Genomic DNA, 16,024 nt, shown 5'->3' on the forward strand with positions numbered 1-16,024 from the left:
AAATATTAATTTAAACAAATGTGATGCGTGCGCTTCATAAGGCATACACACCGTATTCGTCCTTGCATATAATGGCTCCGGTTGTTTCTGATGGAGGACTAATTGCTCCAGCAGTATTCTTTGCTCTAATTCTGAATTCATATTTGGAGCCTTCCATAAGATCTGTTACTGTAAACGCACATTCCTGAACATTCACATGATTTGCCTTCATCCAAGACTTGCCAGGTAGATCACGTTTCTCTACTATGTAGCCAATTAATCTGTGTCCACCGTCATACTTTGGTTCTGTCCAGATCAGAGTAACCGAATTTCGCGTCACACTGATAACTTCAGGTTTTCCAGGTGGATCTGGAAAAAGAGCCACAACACCATACGACATTAGAAAAAATGAATGGTAAGAGTATGCAAACTTTTGAAAACTTCTTTCTTCTCTTTTAACAGCTTACCGATTGGATCTAAGGCCACTATTGGTTCAGATGGCAGGCTTGGTTTACCGACTCCAGCTAGATTGATCGCCATCACTCTGAATTCATATTCCAAACCTTCAGTTAATCCCGTTACTCTAAAGTCTTTCATCCTTAGTGGAGTCTTGTTTGCTCGTTTCCATAAAATACTGTTTCTTTCTTTGTATTCTATGTGATAGCCTATGAAAGCAAGTGAACAGAGAAATACAGATACTATGTCAATGTAAAGGCTCTATTGATCTGGTTTTTGATTCTATTTTTGTTTTTTCCTTATGAGATTTGTCCAGATATGTGTAAAGCATTATAAGAACATAAGAAGATCCCTGCTGGATCAGACCAAGGCCCATCAAGTCCAACAGTCTGTTCACACAGTGCCCAGCCAAGTCCCTCTAGGAAGCCCACAAACAAGACGACTGCAGCCGTATTATCTTGCCTGTTTTCCACAGCACCTAATATAATAGGCATGCTCCTCTGATACTAGAGAGAATATGTATACATCATGACTAGTATACATTTTGACTAATAGCCATGGATAGCCCTATCCTCCATGAACATGTCCACTCCCCTCTTAAAGCCTTCCAAGTTGGCAGCCATCACCACATCCTGGGGCAGGGAGCTCCACAATTTAACTATGCATTGTGTGAAGAAATACTTCCTTTTATCTGTTTGGAATCTCTCACCCTCCAGCTTCAGCATAAAAACACACACTTCAGAATTATTTTATCTGTTTGGAATCTCTCACCCTCCAGCTTCAGCATAAAAACACACACTTCAGAATTATTCATACTTTCCCTATAGCAGAGGTACTCACTCCGCGGCTCATGGAAAACCACAAAGACCATCAACCTGAACAACCACATGACTAACTGTATGCCCTTTGCATCACCCCATCTAACACACACATGCAATAAGATATGAGGATTAATATCAAATGCATAGATATAACCTTTTTAATTACCAGAGTACCTCCGAACATGTTTGGTGGTCTCTCCCTACAGTTCTTGAATCTTAGCCAGCCTTTGTGTATCTGCAGTGAAGGGGCTTGCAAGTCAGACTTACGATACAAAACAGTATGCCAGCTTGCAAGTTCTGCAGAACTCTTTATTAGGTGGATCTTAAAATATAAATGCTTCCTCATGTTAAAATTACTCTTCATTTTGAACCCCACCACTGCAAGAAACAGGCTGGTTGGAACCTTTCTCTGTGCTAAGCTGGAACCACCAGCCCACCATAACCCCCACCAGGCCTTACTCACTTTCTTGAAGCATGAATCAGATGCCATGTTGGGGAACAGTGCTCAGAAGAGCCCCAGGTGGCACATCAAAGAACTACATTCAGCTCCCGAACCAATGAGTGAGTATCAACGCCCTATAGCATCTTTAATCTTAAGTATCATGGACCTCAAAAGACATACCTGTGATTGGTGAGCCACCTGTCTTCTTTGGATCAGACCACACTAGAGATGCAGAATCATGCCTAACCTCAACAATTTTGGGTGGTGGTGGAGCATCAGGAACATCTAGAGAATGGAACAAATGTAAAAGAGGTTTAGAATAAGCCAAAAATAATTAACCATTTTTTAAAAAAAGAAACACATTATTTTAGGCTTACCAAATGGATGTCTTGCAATGACAGGGTCAGACTTAAGGCCTTCACCTACTCCGTATTTATTTTCTGCACTGACCCTGAATGTATATTCATTGCCTTCATGAAGTCTTGTAACTCTGAATGTAGTTTTCTGGACAGCAGATGCACACGTCACCCACTTATTGTTCACGTTGTCTCTCTTTTCCAGGATATAGTTGGTGATCTCTGAGCCACCATCATCTTTTGGAGGACCCCATTTTAATGTCATAGCTTCTGCTGTAACTTCGTCAAATTTCACTGGCCCTGTTGGGATTCCAGGTTTTCCAACCACTTTCATGGAAATAGTGCCTTCTTTACTTCCAGCAACATTCTTCAGAGTGATGGTGTATTTTCCAGCATCGTCTTTATGACAATCACGCACAAGGAGTGTAGTGTTTACCGCTGTCGCTTCAAATGCAACTCTTCCAGTTTCAGTAAGAACCTGGTCTTCACCTTTTTTCCATGTCACAGTTGGTGCTGGCTTGCCTTTAATTGGAATTTTCAGACGGAAAGAGCTTCCTTCTCTAGCTAAGTAACATAATCCTGGCAGGTCCCTTAAATCAAGATCGGGTGCCACTGTAAAACAAAAATATGCATAGTATACAGTAAATAGAGGCTGAGAAAATTCTGTTCTTCTCCAAACTGACAAAAACAATGTGCCATATAAATAGGAAAATGTAGACACCTACTTACCAATATCATCCCTTGCCACCACTGTAATCTCACTAGGTGTTCCATACCCAGCTTCATTTTGTGCTCTCACTCTGAAAATGTATTCTTTCCCCTCTTTCAAGTCTCTATCTGAATACTGAAGATTTTTAGACCTCATGACTTCTTGCCACTGATTTTCACCAACCATAAGCTCAACACTATATGCGTTAATACGACTTCCGCCATCGCTAATTGGTTTTTTCCATGATACATTACAAGATGATTTGGTGACAGCCAAAGCCTTTAAGTCGACAACTGGTCCAGGTGTTTCTAGGTGAAAGGAAAAAAAATAGATACGGTTCAACATAAAATCAGAACAAGAAGCTAACTTTAGAAGAGGAAGAAGAAGAGTTGGTTTTTATATGCCAACTTTCTCTACCACTTAAGAATCAAACCAGCTTACAATCACCTTCCCTTCCCCACAACAGACACCCTGTGAGGTAGGTGGGGTGGAGAGAGTGTGTCTAGCCCAAGGTCACCCAGCTGGCTGCATGTGTAGGAGTGGGGAAACAAATCCCGTTCACCAGATTAGCCTCTGCCGGTCATGTGCAGGAGGGGGGATTCAAATCCAGTTCTCCAGATCAGAGTCCACCGCTCCAAAACCACCGCTCTTAACCACTACACCATGCTGGCTTTAATAAACTGACAGGACAAAACTGTGCATTTTTCTCACCAGAAGCTTTAACAGCATCACGAGTCTCACACGGGTCGCCAATGCCATATTCGTTTTCAGCAAAAACTCTAAAGAAGTAAGATTTGCCCTCTTCCAAGTTAGAGATCCTGAAACTTGTTTTTGGACACTCTGTAGATACTGTAGACCACGATTTTCTCTCTGCATCTCGTTTTTCAACCACATAGTTCTTCACTGGACTCCCACCATCAATTAATGGAGGTTCCCATGAAATGAAGGCAGAATCTTTAGATGCTTCCTTTACAATCAGATTAATTGGCGGCCCAGGAGTATCTGCATGAGCACAAAATAACCATTTTAGAAACTGACCAAAATATAGAAACATATTAGTATTATCATATGTATGTATCTTAAACTATTTTTGCAATAATGGTAACACTTACCAAGTACTTTGACCACAATGGTGTATTCCTTTTTGCCACAGCTGTTCTCCAGAGACAGGACGTATTTTCCAGCATCATATTTATTTACATTTTCACAGCGAAGGAAAGTGTCAAAATCAGTGGACTTGATGTCCAGTCCTGCCCTATCTTTTATGTTAGTACCCACTTTAGACCAAGAAATCCTTGGAGCTGGACGTCCTCTTACTGGCACGTAAATCCTCATTGTGACTCCAGCACGTAAGACAAGAGCTTTCCTCAGTTCAGCATCAAGCTCTCCCTCAGGTGGAACTGCATTTTAAATAATATATTATTATAACGTGCTTAACGTGCACGTTATTAAATAACGTGCTTAAAAGCATTGCTTAATAGACAGAATAAAAACCGTTTCAATAGGTGGAGGAAGACAGGAAAGGAAAAAGAAAAGTGCAAAGGAGAGGAAGGAAACTGGAACTTAAGTTATATTTAATGAAGGAAGGGGAGGAAGAAGAGAGAGAGGGAACTCCCTTGAAAACTATTTTTGACTCCCCTCTCTATTGAGAGCTTTCATACAACCTCAGTGAGACTCTGGTTGTTACCTACATTCTTCTGAGCTAAAATTCTCAGACCCAAATGTATTGTTCTGCTGAGCATTCCAGTTCTAGCCAAATTAGGGTCCTTGCTGTGGTCTAATTGTCTAGTTTCTTAACAGGAAAATGGTGCTAATGTTGCCTTAAGAACATGACTTTTTTTTTTGCCATAAAGTCACAGCTGACTTATGGCAACCTCTGGTGAGATTTTCAAGGTAAGAGACATTCAGATGCGGTTTGCCATTGCCCGCCTCTGAGTAACAACCCTGGACTTCCTTGGTGGTCTCCAATTCAAATACTGACCAAGGCTAACCCCGCTTTAGCTTCCGAGATCTGACAAGATAGGGGCCAGCCTGGGCGATCCAGGTCAGGGCACAACACCTTTACAGCTCCCTGAAATTCAGAAGGTGATTGTTTTCTTATCACAGGACAGAAGAGGAGTGGCCACATTTTCATCTAAAGGGAAATTTAGAATACTGATAGGGCGGCTGGCATGAGAAGCATTGTACTCTGTGATCAAGGAATGGAGCGGCATGGTGTGCTCAGCACATGTGCTCAGTCCAATATGCCGGTACTTATGACATAGAGACAGCTGTTTATGAACCAGAACATGGACATGAGGATCTATAAGAAGAAGAAGAGTTGGTTTTTATATGCCAACTTTCTCTGCCACTTAAGGAAGAATCAAACCGGCTTACAATCTCCTTCCCTTCCCCACAAAAGACACCCTGTGAGGCAGGTGAGGCTGAGAGAGCTCTAAGAGAGCTGTGACTAGCCTGAGGTCACCCAGCTGGCTTCATATGTGGGAGTGGGGAAACCAACCTGGTTCACCAGTTTAGAGTCCACTGCTCATGTGGAGGAGTGGAGAATCAAACCTGGTTCTCCAGTTCAAAGTCCACCGCTCCAAACCACCACTCTTAACCACAATACCATTCTGGCTTTATAATAAGCATAGTTCAATAGAAGGCCACAAGGTTCCTGCAATCCAGCCCTGCATTAAATCTTCTAAACTGGGCCCCTTAACCTGCATTTCAAACAGCAAATCTCTTTCTTTCCAGGATACTTACATAGAATGTCTTTCGCCATGTGCTTGTCAGGCACATCACTTGGGTCACTATATCCAATCTTATTAACAGCATAAATGCGGAACTGATATTCTGTGTTCTCCGTGAGCCCTGTCACAACATAATTGGTGTCTGGCAAGTTCTTTGGCAAATTACACCTGACCCAGTTTTCTGTATCGGCTCGCTTCACTTCAACGAGATAACCGATAATAGGACTTCCCCCATCGTAGGCTGGTTTGGACCAAGACAGGCTTATGGAACTACGGGTGGTGTCAACCACTTTCGGGAACGCTGGCGGGCCAGGAGGATCTGAGAATGAAAGGAACAGGAAGTTACGCAGTGCATAACTGTATACAGGCAAAATCACTTGGACACACTCACAATCACCCACATTCACGCTCCTGCCTGTGCTGCACACAAAGTAGATGAATAAACTATAATAAATAAATATTGAAAACCGTACAAGTTATGTTCAATATGGACAATATTAAAAATGTGTTTTAAAAGGTATTTTTGTTTCGTGTAACAGACATGTAAAAATAGAGAATAAATATGTCACATTTTAGAATGTCAGAGGTTAAATTGGGATAAAAACATATATAAAGATATATTTTGGAATAAAAGTGTATATATTTTACTTCTGTATAATGCAATATTTCGATGCATTATTGTAATCCCCTATTTCCCTCTATCCCTTTTTCTTTTATGTTCACTCCTTTATTCTTTTGAAAAAACAAACAAACACATAGGCCATTTTTGCATGGTAATTAGCAGCGCGTTCCAGGCTGAATTGCCCCACAGATTTTTTTAAATTTTGCATGCTGAACCGTCATTCCGAAAGTGACTGCGAAGCCTTTGCAGACCTGCTTCGCATTACAAAAGAGCCCACTTAACACAACCTTTTGTGTTTGCTCTGCCGCTGCTGCGAAGAATAACCAGAGGGAACCAAGCAAAACAACAGCGGCGCGTTAGCTATGCACGTGCTAATGGCTATGCAAACGAACGAAGGAGCAGGCGAGTGGGGGTGGGTGAAATTTCTTCTTTTGCATTGGGACCATGGATAGGCATTTTAAAGTCGCATTTTGAAAAAGACCTTTGAGCGAGCATCAAAATTGACCATGCATGAATGGCCAAAGTAAATATATTTAACTTACACTGAGGATCACGCGCATATGCTGCCTTAGACGGTCCACTGGGTTTGCCCAGCCCAGCTTTGTTCATAGCAGTCACTCTATACTCATATTCTGCTCCTTCCTGTAGCCCTGTAGCCTTTATAGTTCTTTCAATGACAGGCTTCCTGTTCACTTTTGTCCAGTTGACAGCCTTTGTTTCACGTTTTTCAACGATATAACCAGTCACAGGGGAGCCACCATCATTAGCAGGAGCCTTCCAGCTTACGGTCATGAAGTCTTTTGTTATGTTACTGATTACAGGTGGATCACAAGGTCCAGGTACATCTATAAGTAGAAGAAGAAGGGTTGTTTTTTATATGCTGACTTTCTCTACTACTTAAGGAAGAATCAAACCAGCTTACAATCACCCTGTTCCCCTCCCATCAACAGATACCCTGTGAGGTAGGTGGGGCTGAGAGAGCTGTAAGAGAGCTGTGACTAGCCCAAGGTCACCCAGCTGGCTTCATGTGTAGGAGTGGGGAAACCAACCCGGTTCACCAGATTAGAGTCCACCGCTCATGTGGAGTGAGGAATCAAACCTGGCTAACCACGGCTCTTAACCACTATACCACACTGGCTCTCAATTGTTTGAAATTTACTTTTACATTCTTCAATTTATAAAACCAGCTGCTAGAGCATAAATCAGCACCAATTGGTTAGAACATGGGTCCCCAATTTTGTTCAACCTATGGACACTTCTGGAATTTTGGGAACAGGTAGAGGGTGACATAACAAAATGGATGCTATGGGAGGCCCAATTACCACATAGCTGCCATGGGGGCTAGGTATAATCACAAAACATCAGGAGGTCCCACACAACATTAGGAGTTTCCGAACCAAGTGTCCTCCAAATGGGTGTTTTCTAAAAACACAAAGGTGATCATTCTTGGGCCCTTCTGAAGCACTCCTTATTCTAGTGAAGTGGAAGAAAGTCGGGACTGGCTGTTTGCTTTGGAAAGTGGCTGCCAGGAAACACACAGGCAGGCACCAAGGTACCCACGAGCATCATGTTGGGGATCACAGGTTTAGAAGAAGCTAGTAAGAGAAACTTACCATATGGGTTTTTAGCCACTGCTGTATCAGTCAAGATGGGGTCTCCTACTCCATATTTATTTTCAGCACAAATACGGAACTGGTACTCGTGTCCTTCAATCAGTTTCTCAACACTGCAGCTAGTGATTGGGACGTTGGCAGTAACCTGAGCCCAATTGGGCCTGCTTGTTTCTCGTTTGTCGACAATGTAATTAGTAATGTCAGACCCTCCATCTTCAAGTGGGGGTTCCCAAGACAGCATTGCCCGATCTGTGTACATGTTTGTGATTTTTACTGAAGCTGGTGGACCAGGTTTGTCTGGAAGAACAAAACAAAATAGTGAAGGAAGTCTCGTGTTGGATGCATTTTTAAAAGTTTAAATGCAATTTATATTTTGTAAGAAATTCGCCTATTTTAGCAAAGCACAGTTTCCCGTCAAAACCTGGGATTATACCGTTTCTTTTATCAGATCTAGACTCAGATACTGAGAAAGTACATCAGCAAAATATCTAGCACATGTAATGGCCCTAAAGCTGTCAAATAGCTCTGGTAACGCAAGTTTACCCTGCACCACAAATGGATAAAATCTTTTATTAATTGTGTTTATTCTAAAATTGTAAAATTGTTTATTTCTTTGTTTTGTCATTTTCTATATTGTGAATGCTTAAGACTTCATCAATGAACAATAAAGATTCAGTACATATTCAGTGCTATTTAAATTAACCTTTCACTTACCAAGTACTTTGAGCTTAATGGTTGCTGACTTGGAACCACTTGCGTTCTCAGCTGTAATGGTGTAATCTCCTGTCTGCTTTCTGTTTACACAGAAGAGCTCCACGGTAGACAAGTTCCTCTTCGTAGTGATCTTGATACCTTCAGCTGGTTTTAGGACCTCTCCCTCTTTCTTCCAAGTAATACTTGGCATAGGCTTTCCAAACACATTAGCCTCGAGACAAACATTTGTTCCAGCTTTTACTGTCAGCAAAGATTTCATGCTTACACCCAGCTCTATTTTTGGTGGCACTGAAAAGTAACAAAAGAGATAATGATAAAATTGCAAAGAGCACTTAGCAACGCAAAAGATAAATTCAAGCAGCAGCTGGACGAACACTTGTCAGGGATGCTCTAGGCTGATCCTGCATTGAGCAGGGGGTTGGACTAGACGGACCATATGGCCCCTTCCAACTCTGTGATTCTATTGCTTAATATTAACCATATTAAGTTAATACGTTCCTTACCATTTTCTGCTTGAACAGTCACTGGATCAGAAGGTTCAGAAGGCCAACTGATGTTGACGGCTGTCTTCGCTATTGCTCTAAACTGGTACTGTGCATTTTCCTCCAAACCAGTTGCAGTGTACTCCTCTTGAGGTATCTGGTAAGGAGTGGTATTGCATCGGACCCATTTATCACCTGGCAATTTACAGGCTTCAACAAAATAACCAATAAGTTTGCTACCGCCATCATGTTTGGGTCTTGTCCAGACAAGAGACACTGAACTCTTTGTGACGTCAATGACTTCAGGTTTACCAGGAGGATCTAAAAACAAATGAGGTTGAATTTACTCTTGCAGCTTGGGCATCTGATACAAACAACTTCCAATGCAATGAACATCCAGGATGCATTTTCTCTGACAGGCATGTAAAGTTCTAGATTTATCAATGAGTAACTACTACAGTTCTAATGAAGTTTTAGAAATTGAGAAGGATTAAGGAAAATAATCATCCTATTTGTAATATTTAAGGGGCTTCAACTGGCTCTCCATTAACAATTACACACCATTCCTTTTTTATTTATATATTTATATACTTTTGCAACAGCAATAAATCACAGAGAATCCACAACAATTAATAAAAAGTAAAATCAAACTATCTTATAATATAGCCAAAACCAAGAATATCATGAATTATTTATTCACAATGAAATCACTCTGTTTTCCAACTAGGTTCATAATAGAAGCACTCTCATAATTCCAAATTCTCGTGATTCTTTCACTATCGTGATCTATGCAATAATATTAATTTTAATAATTTGTGTGATTCTTTATTTAATCAAGCGCTCTTTGTTGGTTATCTATATCTGTTAATAAAAGCAAGGCTGGTTTTTGCCAAAGTTCGGAAACCGAAGCTTATACACACCATTCCTTAAATAAAAACACTTTGCTTACCAACTGGAATTCGCGCTGTAACAAAATCAGTGGGTTTGCTAGGCTTGCTTGCTCCGGCTTTGTTCAGAGCATAGATTCTGAACGTATACTCAAGGCCTTCGATTAAGTTTGCGCATGGGTATTCTGTGGACCGCACAAGGGTATCGTTGGCTTTCACCCACAGTAAACTATTCCTTTCCTTCCGTTCTATGAGATAACCGGTTATGGGGCTGCCTCCATCACTGTCTGGCCTATCCCAGGCCACAAAAATGCAATCTTTGTTCACCTTGGTAACATGCGCATTCTTTGGTTCACTAGGAACATCTGCAGAGAAAGAGAAGGGGGGAAAAATAACCTCATCCACTGAATGTTAGAAGAATTTAAACAAGGACAGTAGCGTGATTTGGGCTAGACTTACCAAATGGGAACCTTGCAATCATCTTATCTGATGTAAGTGGCTCAGAGATGCCGAACCGATTTTCAGCCCGGACCCGGAACATGTACTCTTGTCCAGGGGTTAGTTTTCCAATTCTGCAACTTGTCTTTGTGACAGAAGCCACTGCTGTTATCCAGTCTCCTCGACTAGCATCGCACTTCTCAACCACATAGTTGGTGATGTTACTACCACCGTCTTCAAGAGGCAGATGCCAATTTAAAGTGCATGCATCAGCATCTATATCAGCAATGTCAAAGGGTGGTTGTGGTGGACCAGGGACATCTACAGAAAGATACACATATAAATATATGAGACAATGAGAGTTGGTGAATATGCTGAAAACACGTGTTGAGAATTAAGCCCAGAAAAGAAAACTTAACGTACCCATGACGATAACTCTGATTTTCTGAGTGGCTACTCCAGAACTGTTTTCAGCAGTTAGGCTGTAATAATCACTGTCTTTCCTAGTTACATCCTTAATAATGAGAACAGACATGCTGTCTGCTTTGTGCACAGCCAGACGGCTGGACGTGAATACATCCTGCTCGGCCTTCATCCATTTGCAAGACGGATGAGGTTTCCCATATATGTGTGCTTCAATCCTGAGTTTTTGTCCAGCTTTTATACTGATATGATCTGGCATCAGAATCTTTGGCGGCACTGAAACGGAAGTCAAACAAAGGAAAACATGTAATTCCAAAGAAAAACCAATAGCTTATGTTACTGGGTATGAGAGGAATTCAGCTGATATCATGGCTATGGTGGAGGTAATTGTAGCTTTAGGTTTCTGTTGTGCAGATTTTCTGAAACTAAAGCTACATCATGACATTATTCAAATGATGTGTATTGTTTCTGAAAGAAAAATGCAAAGGCAGTACAGGTTTAAAGGGCCTTTAGTAGAGCTCTTATAGTTTGGGGAAAGATCAATTCTTTCTATAACATCCTTCTCTCCTGTTTTTTCCTGTTTCTGCCACATGGACCACTAAGCAGGATGACAATAATTAAAAAATGACAACCGCAACACCAGATAAAACTACGAACCATTTCAAACAGTACAGTCAGCAGCCTTAAGCAGGGGGGCGACCCATGTATACCACCCTGAGCTCCTTGGAAGAAGCGTGGTATAATAATGTGGTAGACAGGAAGAACCAGTACTACATCCCAAGAGCAGAATAATAAAAAAGGTTGCACTCATTTTTACAGTCACCAAAAAACACAAAAAAAAAACTAGCCCTGAGGAGTCACATTCTTTGTAACTTTTACTGAATCATAATTTAGTTCCTTTGACTTTTTCCTTGTATTTTTTTCCAGTTCTAAGGAGTAAGAAACATGCTATTTTAATTGGTTAAAATTATATTGGCCCTGCTCTCCAGACTCAGGGAATTCAACTGTATTTTAAAATGATGAGGTACATTAAAATACAAACCAGTGTAGGTGATGCAAGCAAGGTGCTGTTAGAAAGCTGCCCTGCACAAGGATCCATATTTAATACTTTACTGTTTGCTCTATTGTCTGATGCTAAGCCTGAAACTACTGTCGAAGGCTTTCACGGTCAGAGTTCATTGGTTCTTGTAGGTTATCCGGGTTGTGTAACCACGGTTACACAACCCGGATAACCTACAAGAACCTGAAACTACTGCTTCGGTTGCAAAACTTTTGGTAACGTTATTGTGACGGGGATCCATGAAGCCCGTCCAATATTTTAAGTTGCTGTTGTGATTGTGGTTTATCTAGTGAATGGTCAATGATTATGACTATTATTGTTTATTGTATTGCATCACAGTCTGGCTGGATGGGCAGATTATTTTAACCTTTTGCTTAATTTCAATAATGTGGTATATTTTATATATTTCATATTTATTTGTATTTTATATATTCTGTATATTTCTGAGCCTGATAGGGGCCCTGGCTTGTTCATCTTGGGTTGGTGTGATTTGTTTTTGATCGTGAGAATCTGTATGAGATGTCTTTTGAACTATGCCTATTAAAGGTTAATGATGATGTTGATGATACTTTACTGGCCAGAGACAACTCCACTTTGTCTGGAAGGTTACAGGAAGCCATAGCAGAATCAAGAGGCAGTGAACTGGTGTATTAAACAGCTTTTAGACTCATTTATGGTGCAGTCCTATGTAGAATTATTCCAGTCTAAGCCTACTGAAACCAGTAGTAATTGTGCCTTAGAATGACTCTACTACTAACGGCAATAATCAGCTGTAAATATTTTTTTAAGTCATGACACTCAAAGTTAAATGCAGCTATAATTTAAAAGAGAACATTGTTTAATGCCTTGCATAATGATCCCTCAGCTGAATATGAAACGTATTTTAACAGTACAAGTTATAATAACCAGTTACTTACTGAGCTGCTCTTTAACTTCAAATATGCCCTCTGTTTCTCTTGGTAAGCTTACTCCTACAGCATTTCTAGCTGCCACTCTGAATTTATACTTCTTTCCTTCCTTCAGGCCAGCGACAACGATATTGAGATCTTTAACAATCGAGTACTGTGTCCAGTGATCCTCAGCTTGACCCTCTTCTTGGTATCCAATAATGTATCCATCAATTTTAGAACCACCATCCCGGAATGGTGGCAGCCATCCTAAAGTAGCACTGTTCTTTGTGATTTCAGCCACTTCTACTTTTCTTGGAGGATCAGGTTCGCCTTTAGAAGAAAACAGGCACATACATTAAGACAACAAAATACTTTAGATGGAACAATTACTAAGATCAGGATGTTTTCCTGAGATTGATAAGTATGGCATGTACCCAACCATCTGCAGAACGAGCAGAGCTGGACTTTCTTGCTTCCCCTTTCTGCTGTAGCTAGCCCATACAGCTTCCAGAATTTTGTTCGGGGGGTTGTCGGGGGGGGGGGGTTTAGGGGGATGCTTGGGAACAGCATAGGAGACAAAGTGGGTATCTGCACTAGGAGGGAGGAACTGGTTTTCCAGTTCTAAGTGTTTAGGAACCACTTTCTGCCTTTAATCAAGTCCCCCTGCTCCTAGTCCTTTTAAAGAATGAAATCTTTAATTTCCAGTTCTAAGTGTTTAGTAACCACTTTCTGCCATTAATGAAGTCCCCCCGCCCAGTCCTTTTAGAGAACAAAATCTTTCATTCTGAAGATTCAGGCAATGATTCCCAAAATTGTATTAGAAATGCCAGATTATGTATAAAAGTGCAAACTTAGAAATGTGGATTTCAGAATCTCCTGAATGTAAAAATCCCTTTAATGTATTTGTAACAAACAATGCATATAATTATTGTCGAAGGCTTTCATGGTCAGAGTTCATCAGTTCTTGTAGGTTATCCAGGCTGTGTGACCATGGTCTTGGCATTTTCTTTCCTGACGTTTCGCCAGCAGCTGTGGCAGGCATCTTCAGAGGAGTAACACTGAAGGACAGTGTTTCTCTGAAGGACAGATGCATATAATTGTTGTGTTTATATTTAATGCGCTATTGCCTGATCATAAATAATGATACGTTATTTTTATTTTCTCTGCCATTATGAACAATTGAAAATTGGAATATTTTGGATTTAAAAAAAAACAGAATCTATATTAATAAATACTCACTTAGTGGATCTGTTGCTAGGATTGGCTTTGGAGTGTCTCTCGGAACACCAGAACCATATTCGTTGACAGCAGTCACTCTGAAGAAATACTCAGTACCTGGTACAAGATTAGCAACTTTGAAACTTGTCTTCTTTATATCACCCATCACAGTTGCCCAGGTCTTTCTATCAGCCTCACGTTTTTCCAATATATAATGAGTAACAGGGCTACCACCATCATTTTCTGGTGGCGTCCATGAAAGCTGACATGACATTTTTGTGACATCTGAGACGCTGAATTCTGCCACTGGTCCAGGAGTATCTATGGGGGAAAAAAGATCAATTTATGTTTTAATATTATTAAACCACAACTCAAAATGAGATAGGCAGCTTCTCTAACTGCAATCAATATGTTTATAGGCACCTGACTTCCTTCACCAATGACAGGTTCTAAGGGGAGTTTCCTTTGGATGAAAAAGCACTGGAGACTTAAGGTGGATTTGTAATATTTGCTTTATTTATAAACATATAAGTAGAGTCAGTCAAAGAGTCACTCTCTGTCATTCCATATCAGATTACCAGAGAGATTCTGCACCTTCAAATTCCTTCATCTTCAGCCAACTCACAACTTGCTCTGTATCTCCATTTCCCTCTGTCTACCCCAACCCAAAACTGCCCCTTTCTCACAGCTGGTCTGTATGTTTGTCTGACAGACAACCCCAAGTTTGACAGGGAAATTATTCAAACAAACAGGTTCTCCATCTATCAATAAATTATCTCCCAACCATTAGCTTTCATTGATAAAACATAAGCTAACCCTGTGGGACCATTAACCCAACAAAGGAATGGTCATAAGAACATAAGAAAGGCCCTGCTGGATCAGACCAAGGCCCATCAAGTCCAGCAGTCTGTTCACACAGTGGCAAACCAGGTGCCTCTAGGAAGCCACAAACAAGACGACTGCAGCAGCATTGTCCTGCCTGTGTTCCACAGCACCTAATATAATAGGCATGCTCCTCTGATACTAGAGAGAATAGGTATGCAGCATGACTAGTATCCATTTTAACTAATAGCCATGAATACCCCTTTTCTTCATGAATATGTCCACTCCCCTCTTAAAGCCTTCCATGTTGGCAGCCATCACCACATCCTGGGGCAGGGAGTCCCACAATTTAACTACGCCTCGTATGAAGAAATACTTCCTTTTATCTGTTTTGAATCTGTCACCCTCCAGCTTCAGCAGATGACCCCACATTCTAGTATTATGAGAGAGGGAGAAAAACTTCTCCCTGTCCACTCTCTCCAAACCATGCATAATTCAATAGACCTCTACCACGTCTCCCCTTAGCCGCCTGGTCAATCTAGAAACCATAATAATATTAACAATTCAACGATAAATATTAAAGCCAAAATGAAAATTATTTCTGCTACTTACCAAGGACACGGACATGCACAAATACAGCCTTTTCTCCAGCAGGGTTAACCAGCGTCAAGGAATATTTGCCGGAGTCATCCCGTGTAGAATTGGGGATAACACAGAAAGCCATTGTGTCAACCAGATCGACTTGGCCCTTCCTGATGACATTATCGATTCCGACTCGCCTCCAAGTGACTCTAGGTGCTGGTCGCCCTCTAACAATGGCGAAAAGTCTTATAGGACATCCTGCTCTGACTATGACTAACTTCCTCAGGCTTGCATCCAATTCAATCTCAGGAGGTTCTGGGGTGGGGAGAAGAACGTATCAAAAGATAAAATGCTTATAATTGAAATTATGTTGGAAGAGTGCAAATAAATGTTGTATAATTCCATGCCAAATTACCAAGTATTTCTTTAGGAGAGACGGCTTCCTTTAATTCGGCTGGTCGGCCAAGGCCAACCTGATTTTGAGCAGAAACTCGGAACTCGTACAGTTCTTTCTCATCCAGGCTAGTTACAGTAAATTCTGTATGAATAACTTGGGCAGCCACATTGCATCTTTTCCATCCTTCATCGGATCCTGCCTTTTCAGTTTTTGGTCTCATTTCCACCACATACCCAATAATTGGAGCACCGCCGTCAAAGACTGGCTTTCCCCAACCAAGAGTTAAAGAGGTCTTGGTGCTATCAACAACCTTAAAATTAGTGGGAGGACCAGGTGGTTCTGTAAGATAATATAAAAGGACAGATGTAAGCATTCCAGAGG

The 16,024-nt window shown here is 41.0% G+C and overlaps 1 protein-coding gene across 1 annotated transcript in view; it reads right to left on the bottom strand.

Annotated features, from left to right (window-relative positions):
- The window catches only part of TTN (titin), a 329,209-nt gene that overhangs the window by 52,061 nt on the left and 261,124 nt on the right, over positions 1–16,024 (bottom strand). The window contains 19 exon segments of the mRNA XM_056861196.1: positions 52–348; positions 447–644; positions 1,879–1,983; positions 2,076–2,666; positions 2,784–3,071; positions 3,475–3,765; positions 3,876–4,163; positions 5,509–5,814; positions 6,660–6,962; positions 7,731–8,027; positions 8,445–8,732; positions 8,948–9,247; positions 9,876–10,178; positions 10,273–10,572; positions 10,675–10,950; positions 12,652–12,954; positions 13,864–14,163; positions 15,277–15,561; positions 15,662–15,982. Coding sequence (XP_056717174.1) covers positions 52–348; positions 447–644; positions 1,879–1,983; positions 2,076–2,666; positions 2,784–3,071; positions 3,475–3,765; positions 3,876–4,163; positions 5,509–5,814; positions 6,660–6,962; positions 7,731–8,027; positions 8,445–8,732; positions 8,948–9,247; positions 9,876–10,178; positions 10,273–10,572; positions 10,675–10,950; positions 12,652–12,954; positions 13,864–14,163; positions 15,277–15,561; positions 15,662–15,982 — 5,640 coding nt within the window.

Source organism: Euleptes europaea, chromosome 15 (assembly GCF_029931775.1).
Source record: "Euleptes europaea isolate rEulEur1 chromosome 15, rEulEur1.hap1, whole genome shotgun sequence".
NCBI lineage: Eukaryota > Metazoa > Chordata > Lepidosauria > Squamata > Sphaerodactylidae > Euleptes > Euleptes europaea.